This window comes from Apteryx mantelli, chromosome 2 (assembly GCF_036417845.1).
Source record: "Apteryx mantelli isolate bAptMan1 chromosome 2, bAptMan1.hap1, whole genome shotgun sequence".
Taxonomy (NCBI): Eukaryota; Metazoa; Chordata; class Aves; order Apterygiformes; family Apterygidae; genus Apteryx; species Apteryx mantelli.
The window spans coordinates 120,611,456-120,637,042 of record NC_089979.1 but is presented as its reverse complement, the minus strand read 5'-3'; the positions used below and the strand labels follow the sequence as shown (position 1 = coordinate 120,637,042).

Sequence of the window (25,587 nt, the reverse complement as noted above, 5' to 3'; positions counted from 1 at the left end):
ACTACCACTAACCAAAGCAATTTTTCCTATTAATATTATGAGAAACTTATTGTAATCTCAAGACAAATTAAAAGTGAAACTCAAAGGTTTTAATTTTTGTAGTGAGAATGAAAAAATATAAATATGAATAAACTAATTAAAAACAGGGAATTTTCTCAGTGTATTCTGGATCGTTTGACTCTGCTCATTTCTCCCATTGCTTTTCTTTTCTGGGATAATCCAGTTCCAAGTTCTTTGTTATTCTGAAGGTAAGACTCAGCTTCTGGCAAGCAGTAAGACTCCATTGGAGGAGGTGGCTCCTTCAATAGGGGAAAAAAAGAAAAAATTACGTCAAATCTTTGTTTAGCTCAAGGAGATGCTTTCAAGAGGAAAGGACAGTTTCAGTTCTTTTCTTGGATAGAAAATGAGAAAACGCACATTCCACAACAACAGTTTGAGTACATTTTACAAGCTCCCTACCCTGCAACAGGTCCCATTCCCAATGCTGGAAACAAGGCTGTCATTTTATAGCAATTAGCATTTGAAACCAAGGACCAAACTACTCAGCAGAGGCCTTTGTGGCCATAATTACTGGCAGGACACTCCCAGTACAGCAGTGGTCGGTTTCAAAGGCCTCTAATGGCCTGGGTCATTGCAGGTGATGGGCACGAGCTGTCTTGCCTCTGCTGGAGGTGCAGAGCACTCCCCAGAGAGCACCCTGGGCATGCACACCTGGATGAGGTAGTCAGCGATGTACTCCGGTTTCAAGCAGTTCACTCCTTGGGCTGCTGCCTCTGCTATGTTAACCCGGGTGTCATCTGGTTTCAGCTTACTGAAGTCAGCAAAGAGATGAGTAGCTTCTTTAAAGAGAGACATGGAATGACCAGAAAACACCTACAGATTAAAACATGACAGACAAAAATGAATTTATTTTTGTTTCTTCCTCAGGGAAGACAAATGCATTTCATGGCCTAGAAAGTCACTCATCAAATTAACTAGCAAACCAATAGGAAATAAAAATGCCATTTGCAGCTGAGTTCTCTACCATCGTGTACGTTTCAAGAAGGCTGATCCTTATCGTCGGAGCAGGGCCCAGACATTCCATCCTAAAATCCCTCCACCACTACTGACTTCTGTGTGACCATGAGCAAAATGAAGACATCATAGCTTTTTTTCTCCCACCCATTGACCATGTCTCAGCTATTCTGTGTAAGCAATTTTGGTTAAGACCTTTAACTAGCATGGACAATGCCCAGCACACAGTTTAGAGATGGTACCAATACCTACAAAAACAACATATTTAATTAGCTTTTTCAAAAAAACGACATACTTTTGCTCCTCCTGACTGAAGAAGGCGCCTGAATCCTGCTTCCTTGGTTTGATCAACGTTCAGGATCACTTTCCAGCCGCTGAAGGCCCCCTAGATAAAAGATTCAATTGAGCCAAAAGGATGTCAGTACTATAAAAGGTTTAACATATCTACAATCTGCCCCTCCCAGTAATATCTGGCAGATCAAGATTTGCTCTCACCTAGTTTTGTCTTTTTAAACATAAAAGGCAGACAAGATGCAGAACATACAACTGTTGGGCAACCACCATACAGTCAGGCAGCTTGCCACCAAACCAATGCTTCTGCCTTTCAACTGTGTAGCAAGATGGACAAACCAATCCATTAAAAAACGCTTGGCAATGAGGTTTTCTCATATAACAGGCACTCACTTACAGAAACACATCTTTAAGAAAAACAGCTATTTGAAAACAACTTTTTTTTTTTTTTAAACTCCCCGCACTGTATTATCTACTCAGTTACAGTAACAGCATGGTAGCAGCAATACAGCACCTAGGGCCAACTGGTTGCCTCATACAAGCACTTATTGCTGTTTCCAAGTAGGCAAGGGGTACAAAGGATTTGCGTTACAAGCATTCATTTAAAAAACATTATTGTAAAATACCTGCAAATCAAGTATTACCCTGACGTGATTGACCCATTGGCAGTGTTTCTACTTTCTATCGAATACTCGACCCCTTTTGCAATGTCTGGTTTGACAGAGGAGTTAAAAAGGACTTTTGTAGCCCAAGTCCCACTTTCAAAAATCTCACTGAAAGACTATGGAATTTGCAATCTAGAAATCACACAAGGTGCTTTTGGAAAGGCCACTCTTGGCCAGCTGAGATGTTTAAAGCACACTAGTATGCTCATTGCTAGAGCTATACAATGCAGTCCTGAGTGCTGTACTGTCACAGCACTAAATTTGGAACTGCTGCTGCCAGTACCAGTTGTGGTCTCCCCAATAAATCGAGTTCGGGAAACAGAGCTCTGAAGCATAAAAACCATAAGCTTAATGACTGGAGTACATTCACATACACTAGCAGTCATGTTCCAGTTTTGCAATCATGAACGGTGGTTCAGGAGAAGATTAAGACTTTTATTACTAACATACCAGCACTAAAAGCCTTTTAAAAAACAAAGTTATTGACCTAGAACATACCCAGCTAAGCCACTTTGTTCTTAAGAAAAGGGCAGATCAACTTTCCCTGCCAGTTAAGTTTCTGGGTTTGTTGGTGACAATCCCCGTGCTGCCCACCCCCACCATACCACTTACATTGCATAAGTGTCTAAATACCTCAACAATACCAGTTTCTTGCCTTCCTTTATGAATTTTTTTCCTCCACCTCATGGCTGCGAGTGCTAGTTTCTTCTGGTTTACATTGATTCCAGACAAAACATTAAGTATGGAATTACTTCCCCACTCATAATCTTCTTCCTAGAGCAATCATAAGCTTGAATTACAAAAGGAACCCTGCCAAATTCACCAGCAGAAAATTAAAAAACAGAACAAGTCTCAGCTCACTCTAGCTTTGTATATTGATTCTGCCTGGCTAAAGCAGCTCTAATTAAAATTAGAGATCTGACTCTTAACTGAACATATGCATCTCCTCCACGAATACAGAGACTCTGGCTTTCCCTCCTCCCAGTTTCAAATCAACTCAGGTTTTCTGTGATGTCAATCACATTGTACACAACCAAATTCCTCTTACAGTTACCTACAATAAAATTCAACAGCAGTGCAAAGCAACTCACTACTTTGAACACCACCTAATCTGCATTTCTACAGTTTCTTCCAAAACAATGAAAGTTGTTTTTAATACATAAATATATGAACCAGCCTATTGGCATTATTTTGAAGTTAGCCTAGTAAATGTGAAAGAACTGCTAGACCCAGGAGACCTGTGAAACAGTTATTCAGTGAGGTAAGGGATTGGAAGAGATAATGTTCAAAATGTTTATGTACATGGTTATACAGTTGTGTCATTTAAAACAAGTATGTTCATTAACTGAAAAGATCAATATTTAGTTCCTGGTGTAACAAAATCCACATAACTTCAGCTGACCCCAGTGAGAATTTACCAAAGTTACTTAAGCTTCAATTTTCAGAAGAAACTACTAAGTATGGATATTTCACTTATCCTGCACGAGAAGTTTGCTCAAGGACTGGTTTTCAGAGAAAAGTTGGCCAAAAATTTCTCAAACTTCGGCTCCTCTGAAAATCCCAAGGTTGGGCACCCCAAACTGCTAATCACTTTTGAGAAGTTATTCATTTCCTAGCAGTACAAAATAAAAAATGAAAGGTTTAACATATCATTGCTCAATAATAAGGTCACATGCCTGAACAAAGCAGCCAGCTCCTCTACATGCCTCCAGGTAGGAACGATGAAGCACCCACTTCCCAGCTGCCATCGAGGCCAAGAATTTTTCATTTCGTAGAGGATGTCCCACAACAATGTGTGTACAACTTGGATCAAAGCACTGTTTCTCAAGCACTATTCCACCTTGGAATAGAGGAATGAATTTGATTCAAATTAATTAAGGGTCAGGCAGTACCACAGAAAGGATCCCTCAAAGCAGGAATTATTTGAATTTAGACAGAAATACACTTAACTCAAATTTATATAGAAAATATTATCATTGAGGTGACGTGGGCAGAAGATGGCAAGGAAGGAGGGGCAGTCAGGAAAGAGTGGCTCTGTTAAAAAGAGGTGCCACTGTAACAGAGGCAGGAAGAGACACCAGAGCACAGTAACTCTTAGATACTCCAGCAGTAAAGAATGAGGCTGCCGTGGAGATAACTAAAAGAAAATGCCAGAAGACAAAACCATTGCTGTTTTATGGCAAAGCTGATAACTCATGTAACAATAATAATAATATATTCAAAGAATAGCTCACAAGCACAGAAAGCCATAAATTTGGGACTTCAAATCTGGTGAGTTGTTAACAGAAGCCCTTTCTTTTCCTAAGAGCCACAGCTGACCAGCTTACAGACCCATACTATGCTGTGCATTTCACAAATATCTGGTACCTAATTCCTCAATCAGATGGCAGTAATCAAATCGTTCTTGAGGATTAAGAGAAGACAGCTGAAATTTACGCTGTTTTTCTGGTTCTTCCTCAGCCTTCTCATCTTCTGCAACAGTCTGGAAATACAATAACAGATTTTGAAATTATGACAGAAAGATTAATTTGACAGCTGACTACTTCTCTGCCAAACGTTCTGGGTTATTTTTACATTGAGTTTTCTTTTAGCTAGGAAAAGCAGAACCAAACCTGTCAATCACTTGACAAAGGCTTGGATCTTATCAAATCAACATTAGGCTCTTACTTAAAAATCTCTTGGTTCCTCCTTTCTTCAGGGCACAGCTGAACCAGCCTGTCATAAAAACTAATCCTTCATTCATATGCACTGAATGCCTAGTTAAATACGTGAAAAAAAAAAAAATCATCATCCATCTATCACACTGCCCTATTCATTCAGTCTTCCTGTAACTTTGGGGGCCTTTTATACATTTCCACCACAGCTTATCTATTAGTATGATACTTTATGCCTCTGAAGACACACAGCTGCTGAAAGTTTGAGCACCAACTGATACACAGTGAGCAAAAGACTAAAAACTCATTTTCCTAGCCCCTTCCAAGTTCACTGTAAGATGGTATAATTTTAAACCAGGCTTTTGGCAGAAAGAAATTCAGTTTGTACTTAAGCACGAATTCCAAGTACTTCTGAGGAAACCAGGACCTAATCTTTTTTTCCATCATCATAACATGGTTGAAGGAGTTCCGGATAGTACAGATAGTAACTCTTCACTCCACAGCATACCTTAGCATCCTAACAGGAACTATTTTGGTCCAAAATACTTTTGGATGAAAAGCATAATGAAGTAATGAAGTTTCAGTCTCAAAAACATCATCTGTTCAAAATCTTGGGCAGAGAAGGGGAAGGTGTCAGAACTGCACAGAAGTAATCCAATTAAGTATTTTAAATGCAGACATTCACCTATTATACGCTACTTTCAGGTTCAAAACTTCTTAAAGAATAGCTACACCTCTCAGAAAACACATGATCACAAACATTTCTGTATATGACACACCTTCTCTTTGGGTTGTGGTGCCACAGGAGGGTTAGCCAGTGGGAAAGCAATGCTGGGGGCCCGCGGAGTGGGAATCAAGTTATCTTCTTTAATGGGCGTTTCAGGATCTCCACGTACAGGATTCTTTGGATCTTCAATCAAATCTCCATCCCCAGCCTCAGGAACATCTGTGAAGAATAAAGTATTGTTGCATGACTCGCCTTTGGCTGAATATAGTTATGGGTGAAGCTGAAAAAGGTAGCTATTGTAAATAGACAAAAAACAATTGCTGCTACAACATCCACATTTACATTTCAACAACACTGTCTTTCTTCAAGATGCACTTCTCTATTACCACAAAGCACCAGTTGAAATATTGCAGACTCATGCTCCTGCATGTCTTGTCTTGGGAAGAAGAAAAACCTCAAATGGCCTAATTTCTTAGGCTAAACTGTACTGATTCAGATAAACCAAAAATCAATTGAATACACTTCACTGATTTTCCCCAATCTTCTCTACAACAAGGTGAGTTTTCAGGAAGACTGTTGCTGCAAGCAGAAACTCTATAAAGGGGAGCATGGGGCAGAGGCCAAAGGATTCCACTATCTCTCAGCAGGCAGAAGTAGGAACAAAGCAAAACCAGATGCAAACGACATACTTGCTTCCTTAGTCCTGGCTATAGAATAAAGATTTCAAAAAGAACAGGGAAGATAAATACAGGATCTTGACTGAATCCTGACCTAAGCATGCCCATCAGCAGCTCTGAGACACATGCTTTGGGGGCTCATGGGCATCTTCTTTCTGTATCCCCAATTTTCACCTATGATTATTTCCACCACAGTTAAAAAGATTCTGTTACTGGTATCCCTATTTGAATTCCACTGTACCGATCTGAATTGTTATCTGTAACCCAGCTGGGGTTCCAAATACAAGTTTGAAAAATACTTCCTAAAACTGATGCAGGCTATTTTTAGACAAGCGCTGCCTAGGTGTTTGACCACAAACAGCAATCAGATAGGAAAGCTTCTCCCAAAGAAACAGCAACACATAATGGAGCTCACAAAGATGCAAAGTTATATTTTTATCATTCAAGAAATGTCAGTAATGCTCACTAATTTTTTTTAAAGTAGAATTCTGATCCATTACAAATACCATTGTATTTTAAAAGCCCCAGAGATCAGACTGATGCTGTAGTAAAGAACAAGTCTATTGTATTTCTGATTTTACCTATACCAGCAATCTCTGCATCGGCTAAGGATCCTTTGAAGGCAGACTCATCCACGTTTTTATTGACATTACTTTGAACTTGCTCAGTGTACTGGGAAGGACTATGAGGCCACTGAAAGTTGCTGACAAGTCTTGCTCTCTCCTCCCTTGCAGTAGGATCATCCCAGATGATCTGCTCACTCTGTGATGGCTCTGTGTTCAGATCTGCAAGTGCTTGCCGGGATTGCCTGTGGAACAAAAAGAATGGATGCTTTAAATATTCCTTTACTGTACAGAAGACTGCAGTACTTGAAGGCAGTGTAAGTAAGGGCAGGCAGGAAAAAATAAGATACTCTGAAATGCAAATCAATACCTTAGAGCTTCCAAGACCCTACTGCGGCCATTTCGCACAGATCGTGTGCCATCAGGGGTGGCTGGAGAACCATCAAAACTGTTCCTTGAGAGGGATCCTCTTTGTCCTTGTGGTTTCACTACTGATGTGGCAGACATGATTTCCTGCAGCTGCCTTTGGAAATTCTCTCTCATTTCTAGGGTTTGGGTTAACACTTCAAGAGAAGAGACAAAGCCCACAAAATCAAGACTGTTGTATTGTAAATAGGGAAGAGTAATAGGAAACTGAGTCAACTTTTCCCCTATCAGGGCAAACACATTAAGGAGAAAACAAAAGTCTAGAAAATCTGTGTATGTCCTGAGTCGCCTATTCCTGAACACAAGCAGGAATTCCCAATTGGATCACTTTCAAATTTGCTTGGGTACAGCTAGATCTGGCTTGTAACCACAGTTCTCCTGTAACACATTTATTTACATAACACAATAACTTATACTCTAAAATAATGTTATTGCCATGTTAAAGATGAATTTTGGTGTTTTAAAAACAAGGAAACAACAACAAAGTAATTTGCAATGGATGAACACCATCTTCTTACAGGCTTTCAGAGTCTTTAGCACCAATAAAGCCTAGCAGGCTATACTTAACTGGGATATAAGTATGATAACTAAAGCTTCCAGATCTTAACATACAGAATAGCACCTGAAACTGTAAAAGGCTTATCTAGTTTGACATTCCACAACTATTTTGAAAATAAAAAATGATTTGCATTTACCTCCTTTGGCTTCACTTGCTACAATTTGTTCTCCCCTTGTAGGGACTGTTTCCTTTATTTGGTTGGTAGTTACATCATCTTCAGCATCATCTTCATCCACTGGAATAATCTACAAATAAATAAAAAAAGTAAAATTCTCAAACTAATGCCAGAAGTTGTGGGTTTTACCTTGTTCAAAACTTGTGCAAATTCCGAAGATTAATAAGGTTGCCCTAGAATAATCTAACCTTTCTTTTATCACACGGACAGTAAGACAGTGAACAGCATCAGTGACAACATCTATTCTGCAGTCTAAGTATCTGCTAAAAGACAGTTCACGCCTTGGATCTCTTGTTCACCTACAAGAGAAGGCAAAGACAGGACTACATCGTTTCAAATTTGGAAAGCTCTTATCTCAAATGGCCTGGGTTTCCCTCCTTCCCCCTAGAAGAGGAATATTACAAATGCAGAAAAACTGCAGGTGTGTCTGTGATAGCTACTGTTAACTACTAGCTAAACCTGATTCACAGCATCACTGAATATGCATCAACATTATCTATTATTATGTTAACATAACAAATAAGTGAACTGAATTCCAATCACTCCACAGAACACGAACTCATATAACACTATACCTCATTCTCCTTGGCTGGTTTTCCAGTTGATGGAAGTACACTAGAGGAGGAGAACCTGGTATCATGCACTGCACTGATGTCCAGGCTCATTTTGGGATTGTAAGTGTGAGGAAAGTGAGATTCGGGAAGCCGTTTATACTCCTGGGCACTCTGTAACAACGTAATCAACATAAGAAAGATGAGAAACTGGGTAAAAAGTAAGAGAAATTCCACATCTAAACATGGGAAAAGTGTAATAAAGACACCAGTGCAAAAAGGACTTTACACAAGATAAAATTAGAGCGTGCATTCTGAGAAACGTAGCAAAACGCTAAACAGAAGAGAGAATATTTTTTCCTCAAGGAGAAAGTCTAAATGTTTACATACGCCAATGGGACAATATTCGGCAAGCTACCATTCAGAGAAAGCTCAGTCAAAACCTATAAAATTAGTAGGGTTTTTTTCCCCTTTTTGTCAATTTTTAGCTCCAATCTTTTATGAGGTAAATCAGTGAAAATGGACTGCTCAATTTAAAAACTCAAAGCAGGATGCAAAACACCAATTTCTCTATGCATTCAGTAAAAGCTCAAACAGAAATCAACTGCCATATAACTGGTTTTGTTTTCATTTCCATTCAAAAGGAAATGGCAGCTAAGTAGACTTTTCAAAAGGAAACTTCTGCTCCATACCTCTAAAAGCCAGTGTTCTGAAACAATGTGTATACCCCTTTCTTTAACAGATCTGTACTCCTTGTTGTTGTCATTTTGTCCTCCCTTGTATATGAAGTGCGTTACTGTTTCATCAAAGCACCATCTAGTCGGGGGGGGGGGGGAGGGGGGATTAAAAAAAAAAATCAGTTACAATTTGAAGATATCACTTCCTACCAAAAATAAGAAATCCCTCACAGAAATTGTTCTATCCCTTATTCATGTTAAAATTTTGCTTTGCCTACTTTGTTATAGCCAAATAAAGGATTAGCTTGATTTTTTTAATCCAGAAAGACTCTGCATTCTGTTTCAGGATAGAAAAATTTCAAGATTTTTTGAAAGCATTCCTGAAGTAAAGTATTCCTGAGCCTTTTTAGTTTTTTTTTTTTTTTTTTTTTTTTAAATAAATGGAGTTCTAAATCAGCTTTAACAGAAAGTTGTGTGACCTAAAACAAGAAAGCTTTTTCTTTTATTGACATATTGAGCTGCAACTGGAATACTGATCCTTGGAGCTCCAAAAAAAATAAAATGCAGGCTTCTAACACTTAAAGAAATGTATTTGTTACAAAAGGAATAGCTTTAACATTCCTAGGCTGCTACCATATGTAAGTGTTATCATCAATGAGGATGTTGCCCTTACCATGGAATCAGTGACAGACTATTTAAATCAGATTCAGTGGGAGCAGAATTCTATCTTAAGTCACAAAGGTTAGTTGGTAGTTTCTCTTACTGAGAACCTGGGGGGTTTTGTTGTTTTTTTTTGTTGAGTTTTTGTTTCTTTGCTTAGGAAAGATTCAGTCATGCTTACAACTTGTAAAACAATTAGTTTTCAGCAAGAGGCATACCAAACAATAAAAAAAAAAAAAAAAAAAAAAAAGGGAGAGACAAAAAACCTAAACTAGAAGTAAATTTTAATTACTTAGAAGTCAAAAAAATTTCATAGCTTTTCTTCCTTTTCTTATTTTTTTGAAGAACATTTTTCTGCAAATATGGAAAACTTCAGGACAAACAGACTTTCTAAGACAGACTTATCAGGAATACAGAGACAGGAAAAAAGGTGGTCTTATTTCGCATTAGAAACAGACAGTCTTACTTTGCAATAGAAGCTGATTAACATGGTGAAACCTAATGTTTAACTATAGCAAAAGGTCACATAGATAAGGATATTAGAATGCCAAGACTCAGATTCATTAGAAGTCAAATCAGTGCAGAAGTTCAGAAGCTGTTTGCTGTAGTTGATACCTGTAGTCTGCCCCAAGAGAAGCTGCTACTGCATTCAGTTCACTTTGCTTCTTACTAAGTTTTTTACTAACACATATAACAACATCAGCCAAAGGCCTGGAATCTTCCTGTTGTTCAAGCTGCAGAGAGAAACAGGGAAGAGTCAGGTCTGCAAGATTCTATACCAATAATTTTATATAACAACAAAACTATGATAAACAAGTCTTCCCTATTTTTGCTACTGCAGTCTCCCTGGTCAAAAGAGAGCACTATTATCATTCCATGCACTAGGAATCAAAAGACCAGAGATTCATCTCCGCCAGTCTCCCCAGACACATTCCACTCTTTCCTTAGCAGACTGAGCACTTCCTGAACACGGAAGTGTGATTGATCAAGTCTGCACTGGGGTGAGAAGGATGAGAATAAGGAGCTACAAAGTAAGAAGTGACAGCCTTCCCTTGCTGAATGCTATTTGCTTTCTTACTCCTCCTTTATAGAATACAATGTATTAACATGGCAGGCAGTACATAAATGTTCCCGTTTCTCCTGCTTCTTTTTTCTGTTTTCTCTCATTAAGACAGGCTAGACAGTCATACAAGAAAGCATGCAGATAAGGACTGAGGGGGCAAGACAACTACTAGAAAGATGAACATAACGGGGGTAAGCAACTGATATCTTGTGCCTGCTAGCAAACGGAAGAACAGCACCTTACAGAGGCTAGGAAAAAAAGAAAGATGCATCGAAAACGTACTCTAAACTTTAGTCTGAGACAAAACATTTAGCCCTGTTCGTCTCCCATCCTGATACTAAAAAAATCTATATAGATATGTATTTATATATCACAAGGCCTAGCAACTGCTTAACATTCAGAATAGCAGAATTAGCTTTTAAAATTCCTCCTTGCCTTCCAGGAGGAAAGCCTTCTAGCTTACCTTCCTTTCATTGCCACTGAAGAACATGCAATCATATAGGTTTCTGTCCAAACACATCACAAAGCAATACGAAGATTATCACGATTCACAAATTCAATTATAACTTACAATCACAAAATTACAGCATTTTCTTAATGAAGCCTATGCTCCAAAAACTCCAGAAACAAGACTTCCTACCACTTTGGGTTGTGCAGCCTTCAACTGAGGACTGGTAGTAAGAGCTACGGTATGCCGTGTGCTGTTTGCCAGTGCCAATTTCAAGTTTCTGCCAATGACTTCAGAGAGAGGTGTACTCAACTTCCTGGATTTTTGACAGAGACCTCCTGGGGTTTCCAAAGCTGCCAGAGCATCCTACCAAGAAACAAGCAACTAATTGACTTACACGAATGCACTACAACATTCTCACTCAAGAGCAAGTTTCACGTATATAGTCTGTGGTAGGATTTCATACTCATAAACCACAACTGTGTACTACAGTAGCAGCCAGCAAGTGCAACTGGAATCCCATTGCATAAAAACAGTACAGGACAATCTAGATCTTACAGTCTGAATAAGCAAAACAGGAAGAAGATGGGAGAAGATTATTAATATCTCTCTGTTATGTGAGAAGAGAATACAGATTGAGCAAACTGCCTTAGGTAGAAAAGTCAGGAGAAAAAAAACAGGAATTCCTAGACCCACACCAATACTTTAACTTTTTAATACCAACCTCCCCCCCCCGAGAAGTTGCACATGAATATGTAATTCTATCTGCACCCTTAAAATGCTGAGAGCTTTCTTCTACTCTTTTTTAAAATCAGAAATTTTGGTCTAAAATATCTTGGTTTTGAAAATTATCTACAAGTGGTAAACTGACAGATTTCCAAAGGGAGAGATCCATTTTCATGAAGCAGAACTAAGAACTCTTAGGATTTTTCAGGCTTAGTAATAAATGTTCTGTCTGGCTGAGGAAAAAAACTCCTTGAAGGAATTCAGTACTTTTACCTTTCAGCTAAGGCCTCAGAAATGAAAAACAAACTGAAGACTTTCCATGTATACCTGAGTCATTCAAGAGATATTCCAGCATAGATATTTCTAGTGTCAGGGATTTTTTTTTTTTTTTTGCTTCTTCTTGTTGTTAAGGCTAATAGTTTCTGAAGCCCATGAAAGGCTAGAAAAACTAAAAAACACAATCTGTTTTTCAATCTGCAACCCATCTTTAAGACAAAATGGATTTTTTCCACCTTCTCACTACACCTTTGGGTTTATAAGTATGAAAGGGAGAACATCCACAGTTCTCTCAGTCACTGACCAATACAGTAAGTGAAGTCTAATAATAATCATTTGCAAAAGAATAAGGGAATGTCTAGTGAGAAAAATAAGTTTTGTAATAGCTATAAAGCTATTAAGTTAAAATGTATTGTGAAAGAAGTATTTCATCACAAAACAAGTAAGCATTTGTTCTCTAATATCTGGAGGAATTATAACCCTTCTAGTTACATTTCTCAGACTTTACATCTAAAGAAATAGACTGTGTTGCACGTGAGGTGTAGAACACATGAACATATGTTGCAATAGGCACAAAAAGAAAAAAACATTATAGCACCCCCCAGTCAATAAATTTAGTCCATGTGTCAATAACTAAAGGTATGTATAAATAAATGGAGCCAGTTTTCCTCACTTTATTCAGAAAGGAAAGGCTATACGTTAACAGCATAAAAAGGCTAAGCATGGGTTTCTGTGCTGTTTTAAGCTTATGCACATCTTTAACACTACTGGCTCCAGTAATTTAAAAAGTTGCAAAGCAGCTCACCTTTACATCAAAAGAAGGCTTGAATAACTTGTCTTTGGAAAGAAATTTTGATGGTGTATCAAGGTGTAAAGATGGCTCTTTCTGTGGCAGTACCCCTTCCGCAAAAGGGGTTGTCTTCTTCCCAATATGATGAGAGATTACAGTTTGGAAAGCTTTGCTCTGGAACCTGTTGATATCAAGAGGGGTCACAGCTGGCTTTTTTCCAGCTTCAAGGAGATAGGTAGGTTGTTCTGGAGAATCAGATGTAACAGTTGCCGGCGTCTTGCCAGGCCAAGCAACAAAGCTCTCCTTATCTTTAAAAGGAAGAAAGAAAACATAAGCAAGCAATCTAATTTTAATTTTGAGCACAGATCTTGCATGTATTTTTATTTAAAGGACAACTTCACTCATCTGAGTTTTTTTCCTTAAAAAAAAAAAATAATAATAATAATGCTCCCAATAAATGCTCTGAAATGAAGATAAGATTGTATTCCAAGAGTCAGAATCAAAAATGCCTTTGGTAGCATATACTAGTCTGAATCGCATTGCTACTGAGCTTGACCTCGAGCACCTAAAAATGAAAGAGCAACCTCTGTTCAACTCCTACTGTTTGTAGTTCTGTATGTACCTATATACATGTATGTCTATACAGCAACTATCAAAACAGCAACTGATTACAAGCTTAGTTACATCATTTTATTGTATATTAATATTACAATAGCTGTAAACCCTTCACTCTCAACTTAAAGTTAACACCCACTCCCTGGTTCTTTACTTTTCATGCAATATAATTTTCCTTTATATTCATGATTCTGAACCACACGCCCTTAGGCCACCACATACAGTTCCAACTTCGGATTAACAGGACAAGATTTAGCCATGAATCAGCTCTTAAAGCTTAGGCATTGCAAACACTAATAAACAAGACTCATCTTTATGGCTCATTCAAAAAAATTAGTTAGAATTATTTTACGTTTTACTGCTCAATCATTTCCCCCCCACACTTTTTTCCTGGAAAGGCAGTATATAGGTGAGACATGCTAGTGTCTACGTAAATTTTTGTTCTCTGACTTAACGACCCATGTAATTAATTCACAACTACATTGGTAAAACTAATCTGCTAACATTCAATATTCATCAGTATAGTCCACTTCTTAATATGAATAGAAAGTTGCTAAATGAAAAGTGTGAAATAACTGGCAAGGGGCTGAAGCATCAGAAGATGAAGCAGGCACAAATGACAGAATGGAGGGGCAGCATGTAATTGCAGATGAACAAGTACGAAGTTCTAAACTGGATCTATCATCAATTTCCACACAATCTACAAAGTAGCATATGGGTCAAAGGACAAAAGCTGAGTCACTGAGCTTGATTCTCAACTAACTGATAACCACGAGTCTCTGCTGGCTCCAAGAGACTTTCAGCAAACATGCATTATCATTTCTCTAATCACAGCTCAGCTCAGGGAAAAGAGGAAGAACCTCCAAAACTTAGAAAAACATATTTAGTTTTAATATTTTGAAGATTTTAGGGATTAAAAATTACATTGCACTAGCTTTCTTGAACAGATTAATGGCACAATCATACATGATTATTTTTCCTAGCTTGCTAATAACCAACCTTCAGCATCTGTGTTTTCAACTAAAAACTTGCTTTCATCTGCCTTCTTTCCTGTCCTTGCAGACTGCAAAAGCCAAGCTACAGTGACTGCAGGCAAATTCCACTTCTTTGCAGCTTCATACTTGGAACCATCTGGCTCTTTCACCACCAGATGGGTACTGGCAAACATTCCTTTTTTTGCATTGGCTCTTCGCACAAAGAATTCTTGCACTCTAAAATCAGATCAATAAAACGTTCACTTAGTCATAAACAAGATTAACCTAGGGGAAGTTTATAATACTATAAAATACCTTCAAGCAATGGAAGAAGAATCAGTAGAATTATCTAAGGCTACGCCACTTAGCATTTTACAACCTAACCTATACCTACAAGCAAACAAAAAAAAACCCAACAACAAAAAACCCCCCACCTCAAACACCCCAACAACAAACAACAACAAAAAAATCATGTTAAACAGTAATGTTTTGCTTCAATCAATATTAAAAACATATCACTTCTCATACTCTGGATGTCCCCGCATAGGCTCAGCATATGAATTAGAAATGGGAATAACATTCTACAGGAATGATAGGACAGGCTAAATTCTGTTCTTGAGCCAATAAGCATCATTTCCAAATGAACAAGTTTTCTTCATATTAATTACAATTTTCTCCTATCATGAGGGAGCTAGCTAATCCTCCAGATGATAGCAGGACTGAACACACTGGCAAAGAGTTTAGTTCAAACAGACTACAAATCAAATGATACTCTGTGACTAAGTTGCACAGATTTTCCATTCCAGGATTAAGTCTGGATTAATTCTCAAAGATCCTGCTGAGTTGGGAGCAAATAATCCACCATCCCAGCCTCTAAGAAATGGTGCACTATCACTACTTATGAGGCTGGACTGGACATTACTGAACTAGAGGAACAATGAATGGAACTCCTAGACCACTCCATCTAGTCTCCTCCTTTTTCAAGCAGCAGTATTACTCAATACCCCTTTCACAAATATATCACCTCAAACCACCTGGGCTTCCTATCTCAATTACATATAGGTTTAGGAAAAGACATCACAAAAATAACCCTAATTCCTTAATCAACGTTGGCTCCGTTTCTCCGTCAAAAGCACAGTTTGAGACACACAGTTCTTGTCCAGACAGCCTAAATTCTATCTAAATGCCTGAGATTAATGCACAGAAGGAGCTGCATGGCTTTGAAGAGCAACTCAGAAGGCCTGATAACTAGAGCAGAGCAAAAAGTTACTGAAAGTCAGCCAGCAGGAAATACAAGACTTGGGGGATTTTGGTAGAAATTAGGCTGTGTGAATGGAAAACATAAGCTTCTCTAAAGAAGAGGGAAATAAAGAACCCTATAATAACATTTCATTGCTTCACCACTAGGTTTTGTGAGGAAATAGAGTCCAAAAGAGCTTTAACTCTACATTTTGTTAGTTCTGTAAAAGAAGAAATAAAACAAATAAAAGATTTAGTCACACTGGCTGTCTGAGAACAAGATTAAACAGGGATAGGAGACATACCTCGCTCCTAGCAATCCTGCCAAATAAACCAGGGAGTCTCTCTCTGCACCAGTGAACTGGCTAAAAGAAAGAACACAATCTTCCAGAGGAGTGACTCCTTCCATTACTGGGACTGGCGTGAACAGTGGACTGGATTGGGGATCTAAAAGGAGCTGTTGTTCCACACATGTTATCTTAAAGATGATAAAATAAATAAAAATAAAAATCAAGCCAAATAACAATAAAAAACAGCAATATTTCAGCAACTGCATCACAGCATTTATGGACTTAATAACAAGCAATCCTGCTTCTACCATTAAACTTGATACAAATTATTTCACATACAATCAGACAAGTTCTTTTCTAGATCATTTTAAGGTTTGATGTACTAAAGCATTATTCATACTTTTCAGTTACTACTCTTATGACTCTGGAGACTCCCTTAAAGTATCTGAGGGTTTGCAAAATTTAGTTCACAGCCAGTTTTTTTAGTACTGAAAAACAGTAAGTCACTGAACAGTTTATAGTCTCTGTCATATGCATCCTCTGGCTAAATATACTTAATTTTTTTTGAACTTGAGCTAGAAAGCTGACTTGCTTTTCTGTCACAAGATAGAAAAATCTGTGGAAAGCATGAAGCATGAGAAAGTAAGCACACAGATACCAAACAAAATCATTATTAGTCAGCTGCTCCTTCAACAGCTCATTATTTAGAGAAAATGCTGCCAGAGCCTTATACAAGCCTTTGTGTCACTGAGGTCCTATTTAACAAGCCTGTACAAAATAAGTGAAAGACAATACCTTAAAGAAGGAGAGGCATTAGAGCACACTTTCATTTAGTACATTTCAGATGAAACCAGGCTTAATCTCTCAATATCTCATTTACATATAAGTCGTGAGTAACTCTTCAGTCTGACAAGACATAATTCTAATGCAGATACCTGTTTACTTGCTGAACTGAAGGCTTAACTCCCTTACCAGCCATGTATTAGTAACAACATCTCCAACGGTTGGCTTCACAGTGCACCCCAACAAGGGTACCACAGCATAGTCTGCAATGGTTCTGCTTTGTGGCAGCACAATTTTCCCAGCATTCTCCTTTATAAGATCTGCAATGCAGGACTCATCTTCTTCACCAAAACCCAAAAGGAGAAATCTCTTTCTGACAAATAAGTGTCCTTCAATCACTGCAGAAGCCTCTCCCAAGGAACCATTACACATGGAAGATTGATTCTCTTCTTGGACAGTCAAGTGAGTAACATCATTGAAGTTATCAGATGTTAGTTTTTCAGCTTCAACTGAAATAAAAAAATAATAATAATAGTTTGACAAAAATGGCAGACAACTCAAAATAGTTTCACAGAGAAATAACAGAATTCTAGTATTCTGTTGTTTTCAACCAGGCTTTAGTTAAAACCTGTTCTATGTGGGCCTCTTCAAATTTGGTTTCTAAAATACAATACAGAAATTAACCCATTTAATGTGGCTAGCTTTAAGGAGTAAACACTGAAAAACTCAAGTTTCAACTGCTATACAAATAAATCCTAACGAGCAGTTAAACTTCCTATGGCATGCTTAGCCTAGAACCTACCTAACGTAGAATCATTATTTACATATTGAGAGAGGAAGTCATCTTCGTCAGCTTTCTGGTATTTTATAATGTTCACAGCTTCTTTTTTCAAGAGACTGTTATTTTGGGGAAGAATCAACTTTACTCCAGGTTGCTCCAAAATTGGATTTTCTATCAGCTGGTAGTTTAGAGGAATATATTGCTCCACTGGAAGTAGAAAGCCTTTCCTGAATGAGTCCAGCAACCATTTTGCTGTCACTACATGAGGCCTACAAAATAAAGCATTATACAAATAAGTTACAGCAGGTTTCAGAGCTGTGTTTCTTCTTTCCCACTTTACAAGCTACTAGTATATTTATGCATCTGAAGTTTGCAACTCCAATACTAAGCAAGCCTTGTGCACTCTACAGAACTGAAGATTTCTTAATTCTTTCAGACTAAGAACACAGAATTTCCTATAATGTAATTTGTAGCTGCTATTGCTGGGTCACCAAATCCTTCCTCCACAATATATTAAACACCACTGGAGACAAAAGGAATTAACATATAAGAATACTTATTTCCTACTGACTGAGATGATTCGTGGCTACCAAAAAACTACAGTGCTCAAGAGCATGCAAGACTGAATACGTGAGGATGTTTTTGTGAATGCAGCCTTAGCAGTCTTGTCATTTAAGCCAAGAACTGTTTAGAATTTTCAAAACAACACGTTTTCTTGTGGAAAGAAAACGGGGGTGTGGGGAAGAGAAATAATGCAGAAATGGCTCTAAAACAATAGAGTTATCAGAACCTGTGAGTTGTCTTGTCCAAGAAGTGTTTCAGCTCGTCATTTTGTTCCCCTAAAATGACATGGGTGACATCTTCATTAAGTTGATTAAATCGAACTCCACCACCACAGTTAATAAGCCTTCTCATCTTATCTAACTTCCTGCCACCGAAGCCACACAGATAGATCTACAAAGAGAAACAAGGCAACAACAACAACAAAAAAAAGGCTTTTAACTTTTTTTTTTTTTTAAGTAGGATATTTTGGTATAATTTGTTATGCCTGCTGCAGAACATACCCACAAAAGCGATGTAGCTTCTGAGATACAGCAAAAAACAAAGTAATTATTCCAATTCTAAATGCTTATCTTTACACATTAACAAAACTTGGATATCTACCAATCTCCAGCCAAAGGTTATGCATGAAAGTTGTATGACATGACAAAAATTAAACCGTTCTTGAACACATTTACTATAGTATTTAAAAAATATATATAGACATACATATATATACAGATATATTTATATATCTCAAGCTACAGCACATGACTTGAAATAAATCATGCATTTACTACTGATAAAAGAAACAACATAATTTACTCTAGCAGGAACTGCCAGCGCCTCAAAACTAGTTCCTTCCATAGGGTAAGACTGAACATTTCAAAGTATACATTGTTAAACATACTCGACACCCATCTAGTAAATCTTCAGGGGCTTGACAAGAACTTATATCCAAGCTTCCCAGCTCATCAGGAGAAGGATCCAGCCTGCTGCTCATAGCAGAACTACATGCAGTTTCATTAACACCACTCAAATTGATATTGGAAATGTGGCTGACGTCCGAAAGAGTATGATCTTTAAATAAAATTAAAATAAAAGAGATGCATTAATTTTTGCTTGTCTCTTGCCACTAGCTAACCAAACAAAATACAAACTGTCACATAGGATATTGTCATGCTAAAAGGAAAGGCAAAAGCTGAAAAACAAAATATCAGATAAGTATATCCTTGGTTAAACCAACGGTTTTATTTATTAGCAACCATGCTTACACAATTTCCATTTATTCCCAAATGGATATCATCTATGAGATAATAACCGCTGAGACCGGCCAATTTCAAAAGCTTCTATTCCTCTTACTGAGTTTTGTGCCCATATATTATTAGAAATATTCATCTCATATGAACAGAGAGGCATCTCTAGTAAAAAGAACTCAACTTGAAGCTTACAGATTTAAGAGTTTTATGTAGTTTCTGGCTTGAATTCCCAGCACTCTGTTGGGAGCGCTAACACAGCACTGCCATGCTGGCTACTTCCTGAAGTAGTAGTCAGTAACAGGTGTTTGTAAAGACATACATTTAAAGCTGGCTGTGTCTTTCATGCTACCATGTTTGTTTAGAAAATGGTTTTGAAATTTCCTGTTATTTGTAGCATGCAATAAATAAAAGCAAATAAATAAAAATCAGCATCAAACTTTCCCTTTGAGGCAGGAGTAAGATTTAATTTAATAAAACAAGCCACTTGTTTTAAATTGCAAAGGTATGAATAGTCCTATTTTTTAGGACTTATTAGTCACAGCTACCCACCACTGATTCCTAAGCAGACAGTAACATGCCTAATTCAAGTGGACTTTTTAAAGTTATTCACATGGTTAAGTCTTCATACGTTGGAAGATTCAATGTGCATAAAATTTAAGCGTAAGCAGAATAAGAACCCAAGTTGTCAAAATACTAGTACTGTAAAAGCAGGCAGCACCCCACAAATTTAAAATAATTCTTCCTTTTCAGCACAAATGCTTCCCACCTTTCATCTATTTCAAAAGGTCTTACTTACTATCAGGCTTGCTGGCATGACTTGTAGGTGTTGACGTACTGGGTGTACTACTTAGTTTTGATCCGGCCTCTATTTTATATATTGTCTCATCCTGACAGAAGCCTTTCTCAATACTGTCAGAAAACCACTGCACAGACACACAATGCACATTCCATTTTTTGGCACATTCATACTTCTGACCTTTCAAATGTAGACAAAAAGAAAAAACACAAGTTATTAGAACATGAATGCTTCAAACTGATCACTGAAAGATGGATAAACATTTAAAAAATTAAAAATTCAAATGAAAACTGATTTTGGAGATGGCAATTACCAAATTAAGTTTTAATTCTAGTTCCAAGTGGCAGCTCATACTGCATTCATAAAGTTATGACAACGTGCAAGTTGCATTATCTTGTATTCATTTGATGAGCTGTTGGGTGTTATCTGTAGATTTTTACTACATCTGCCAAAAATCAAACTATGCTAATTTGTCTCAAAAGCAGCTGGTTATTTACTGCCAGCAAAGGCAAACCCAATGGCCACATACAGAACTAAACATTCAAAGATGCTGCATTCAACTACTTGTTGCCTACTCTTACTCTTCAAAAGAGCTATCCTAGATCTCGTTTCCATTTGAAAGGCAAGAAAGAAGCTGGCAGAAAAATCTGCAAGATGTGCATTTTACTTGTTCTCTGTATTTGACTAGTAATAACAGCAGTAGCACTACTTCTCATTTACAGAGGATGCTACAAACTGTTTCAATAACATATTTATGTTTCAATGCAATATTAAAGGTTAAAAAAACTCTGCTGTGCAGAGTCTACAGTCTTATGATTCTAAAGCTGTTTTTATTTTGTTTGTGCACACACACATACTCTCCTTTATTCACAGAGCAAAAAAAAAAGTCTAATGATGGCTCACTGGCTCACTCACGGGTACAGTATCACAGGACAGTGAAGTAGCAAAGCATGAAGGAAAAAAAAAAAAATCCAAGGTACAATTTTTGCAGCCCTTTAACCAAGATTATTTTTCCAATAACAATATCACTAAGGGTATCTCATCTTGCAATACACTTAAGATTAAACCCACCTACAAGAAGGTTTCACTAATGCTGCTATATCAAACAAATAAAAATAAATCAAAAAGGGCAGCCAGCATCAGCATATCTTAACACGCAAATATCAAATGCAACTGTCCTGTCCCAAAGTTTTCATTTTGCCAGGCTATGAAATACAGGTATTTCATAATGTTATCATTATGATATCCAAATACCCAGAAGATTCTTCAACTGAAGTGTCTCACATTTTTTTGATGCATTAGAAGGCTCCATAAACAAACTGTGTCAAGTCCTTCTGCCATAAAAAACTGTGACTGCATGACATCTAAGGGCTTTAAACCGGGGGGGGGGGGGGGGGGGGAGAACACGGGCTATTACCCATAGGGAAAGGGAGGGAAACTGGGGAGGGGGAAAAAAAAAAATTCCCATTCTTCTCAAAACAAAACTACAACCCTTTATCCTTTCCAACAGGAAAGAAAGGGAGATTTCATTCCATTTTAGCAAATGGGAGTTCAGAAGGTTCAAATAATAGATAAGTTTAAAACCATGAGTTTACAAACCAATTTCAATCAGTATACAAATTAAGTCCTACCCTGCTCTCCCAAAAACTTATTTTTTATTTATTCTTTTATCCCTCTAGGCTTCTCCCTTTTTCTTCCCTTTAATACCATCTGGATCTCTGGTTTTTTTCCTCTTTTGTTCTCCTTTCAGATGCCTTTAGGGCACAGTAAATATTCCATGTTACTCTTCCCATTGACAGTATTTCCCTAAACAGAAGCAGTAAAAGCAACACTGAAACAGAGAAGTTCAAATTCTTACTTTTAGTCATAATTACACTACTTCAACTCAAGAGGGGAAAATAATATTTACTCTCTAAGTTCTACCTTTTGGCTCTTGAACTATGAGGTGAGTACATTCATTCATCTTGAGTTGCCCCGTATATTGTCCACCATGTTCAGCAGTGAGGCGCTGGACTTCTTTCCTGTCTGAACTACTTAAGCCAGTTACACAAATTGTACAGCCAAAGAACACAGGACAGGTATAGTCTTCCATGTTAATATCAGTATATCTAATTATGCTAAAGGAGAAAAAGGGAGAAAAAAGAAAAATAAAAATTTTTTTTCAAAGTAAAATCACCTGGGAAAAAAGTCCGTATCTCCATAAGAATTAGCAGCCCACAATAAAAAATAAGTTTTTTTTTTGGGGGGGGGGGGTTGTTTTTTTTTTACCTTTGTTGAGACTTATCCCACAGCGTCTTAATCCAAGAAGGTAGCAAAATAGGTTTTTTTAGAGAAGCAGCTACTAAGTATTTCTTACTACCAACTTCTCCAGCTATAAGGTGAGTTACTGACACATTGAGGTCTCTGTACACACGTCCACCCATCATCTGCACATATTTATGAACTTCCTCCTGGGTGGGAAAAGAAATTACAGAAAATCTTCAGACAAAAAGAATCTACATCATATGCAGGTTCACCTTAAAAAACAAACAAACAAAAACCCATCAATTTCAATTCTCTATGGTTTCTCCTAAAAATCCGTTTCGAAATCCAAAAATCAGGGAAGCCATTATCTGATATTAACTCTATTTTATTTTTGATAAGCTGAACATAAAATATAACACCCTTAATACCCTTTACCCTTACCCCTTAATAAAGATGCTACAGTCATATTATGTCAGTGAAAATTTACTGATGGTTGACATTTTAGGTAGTATAAATTAGAAAGCAACATTGGAATAAATAAAAAGGAAACTTTTACGATAAAAGACTTAAATTAAGCTACTTAAGATAAACCACAGCTGACTACATATTAAATCTTTACCGTGTAGTTTGAGTAACCAGAAACAGAATACTTTGTCTGTAGCATGACAGCTGCAGACAAACTAGCAAGCTAATCGATCCACCTAAAGATGAAGCCAGATAATAAAATCCCTAAAACATACAATTAATCCTGCAATAGTGAGACTGATGTCTTACAATTGTATATGCATGTTTATGTAACATAAATATATGTGTACATATATACACACACAAACATATGTATAATTCTATATATAAATTTACAGTAAGACTATATATATAAAAATATACAGGCAGACTTGTATGTTATTTAGAAAGACCAGTGGCTTAGTAATAAGCCATCTGAAGCAAATGTCACAGAAAAATCAGCTGAACAACCATTATGGACCATTACCCTAACATCTTTTTCAAGGCTGGTACAGGATATCGTTACATTGGCCATGGTCATATTATACACAGGATACTCAGCTCTTGGGACACATCGCTGGGATTGCATACAATACAGGACTACCTGCGGTCCAACAATTCTACAACCAAGCTGCAATAAAATAACAGAAAAAAAAAACAACATTAGCAGAAAGATACACCAGTGTAAACAAAGCTTTCCTTGTCCCAGAATACTGGAGAAGGCGGGATCATCACCTGCCCTCCTTCAGCAGCTCCAGATAGCTGAACAGTTTTTTGTTTTTTTACCTTCTGCTGCAGACTCTCAGTACAATACTCTTACGTTTTCCAGCCCCAGTTAAGGCAGTGGATGCTACAGCTAACACACCATGGAATCCCAGCAAGCCAAGCTTTGTCTGCTGGCATTATTTCTTGGAGGTCAAACAAAATTATGTTACTGAGGGGAGCAAAAACATGTGACAGCCAGCTCACTGACTGCAGCAGAATCAGAACTGATCACTGCATTTATTTGTTTGCTTCACGATGGTTTTTACATTTTGTCAATCCTCCTCTTCCCTAAATACACAATGCACTGGAATTTTAAAAGATTTTATTATGAACACTGCATGCTACTATATTCAGCGCAGAAAGAGAAAATATGCAGAGTATAATTACAGACACGAGTATTCCTACAAAAGACAGATGTAGTTGAAAGTAAACTGACAAGTAGCAAACCTTTTCGAGATGACTGAAAACAACACCTCTAAAAGGATCGCAAATGTAAAGGGATTTATCATTTTCTTTTATACTGAGTGCTGCTTCTTCTTCGAGGATCTGGAGATGTTCTTCTGACTGAAATTCTTTTATTGACTGCAGGAAAACAGTGCACACAGTTACATTTATTTAATTCACAAATCACAAACAGTCAATCCTGTGGAAACTACAAAAGCACGTCTACTTGAAACAGCTTACAACAAAACTATGATGCAAGAGTGTATTGGTAGCAGAGAAGGCTAAAGATATCTCATGGGTTTTTTTGCCAGCTCTTCACAATATTCAGAATTATATGTTCAGCATGCAAACCTTCAGGACCTGATCCTGCCAGACAGTGCCTTTAGCTCCCACTAACCTCCAGGAGGAAAAAAATCAACACTGTCCTTACTAAATCTTTAGTAGTCTGGATGAGTGACCACTATCTGGACCTGCCAAGCTACATGTTACTTCACTAAATGTTAATAGGTTTTCAGAAGAGACTAAAGCTGTTTATTCACTCCTCCCTCCCCTTACTCCCTCCTCCCCTCAAAGAGAAATCCTCCCTTGGTACTATTTGCTATACCAGAAAGGTGCTCTTTATAGAGCTGATCTCCAAATTTTAGGTTCTTCAGTACCTTTAGCAAGACATTAGGCCCACAGAGTCACATTACAAGTAATAAATAAGTGAAATGAGAAAGAATTATTTCTTCTTCTAGGAATAATCATGCAAAACAAACTTTGATAATAGCACTGAGCATCTCTATTACTGAAATGTGTTATTTACAGAAGTATACCAATGCACTACATCTAGAGACAACCACAGAAGACATTTATATAGAAAATAAAATGCAGCAAGCTCACTGAGAAAGGTCATCAAACCCACCTACCTCAAGAGCTTTAAAAAAATACTCCGAGTTTCCAGAAGACTTGACGAACTTCACAAAAAATGGCTCCTTGCTACCTTTCATCCTTTAACTGAAAAGCAAAAACACACAGGTCTCATGACTCTGCCACCTTACCCCAAGGGGGACGCCCAAAGCGTGGAGCGAGCAGCCGCACCGCCCCTCTACAGGGGCTGCGCAAACCGCCTCAGCCCTGCCCCACACCGCGGTCCTGCCCCACACCGGCGCCCCCGGCCCTGCCCCACACCGCCCAGCCTCGGCAGCAGCACCAACCTCCGCAGGGAGGGGGCCACCCGCCGAGGCGGCCCGGGGCAGGGGGAGGCCGAGGCCGCCAGGCGGCTCCTTCCCCCCAGAGCCCCCCCGCCTCACGCAGGGCAAGGCACTGACGCCACCCCGAGCGCTCTCCGGCGCCGGGTGCTCGGCGCTGCCCCTCACCCACCCCGACCCGCCTCGGCGGCCGGCGGGAAGCGCCGAGCCCCGCAGGGCGC

At 38.1% G+C, this 25,587-nt stretch overlaps 1 protein-coding gene across 4 annotated transcripts; it reads right to left on the bottom strand.

Moving 5' to 3' along the window:
- Nucleotides 1-67: 67 nt before the first annotated feature.
- Nucleotides 68-25,587, bottom strand: TOPBP1 (DNA topoisomerase II binding protein 1). Of its 4 annotated transcripts, XM_067291384.1 has the most exons (28): nt 25,373-25,482; nt 25,085-25,172; nt 24,180-24,314; nt 23,455-23,598; nt 22,488-22,669; nt 22,143-22,336; nt 20,220-20,399; nt 19,075-19,244; nt 18,415-18,578; nt 17,646-17,893; nt 17,033-17,352; nt 16,076-16,248; nt 14,557-14,768; nt 12,958-13,250; nt 11,343-11,516; nt 10,255-10,373; nt 8,995-9,118; nt 8,327-8,476; nt 7,713-7,821; nt 6,962-7,154; nt 6,610-6,836; nt 5,404-5,570; nt 4,338-4,452; nt 3,647-3,810; nt 2,604-2,744; nt 1,310-1,399; nt 712-873; nt 68-299 (listed from the first exon to the last, which is right to left on the bottom strand). In XM_067291384.1, the coding sequence occupies exons 2-28, from the start codon at nt 25,163-25,165 to the stop codon at nt 156-158; spliced, it is 4,575 nt and encodes a 1,524-aa protein (XP_067147485.1). In that variant the 5' UTR covers nt 25,166-25,172; nt 25,373-25,482; the 3' UTR covers nt 68-155. The 4 variants fall into 4 exon arrangements, with proteins under 4 accessions (XP_067147485.1, XP_067147483.1, XP_067147484.1 ...); XM_067291382.1 differs by lacking the exons at nt 68-299; nt 712-873; nt 1,310-1,399; nt 3,647-3,810 and having other exon boundaries at nt 2,634-2,744; nt 25,373-25,496; XM_067291383.1 differs by lacking the exons at nt 68-299; nt 712-873; nt 1,310-1,399; nt 2,604-2,744; nt 3,647-3,810 and adding an exon at nt 3,389-3,582 and having other exon boundaries at nt 25,373-25,496.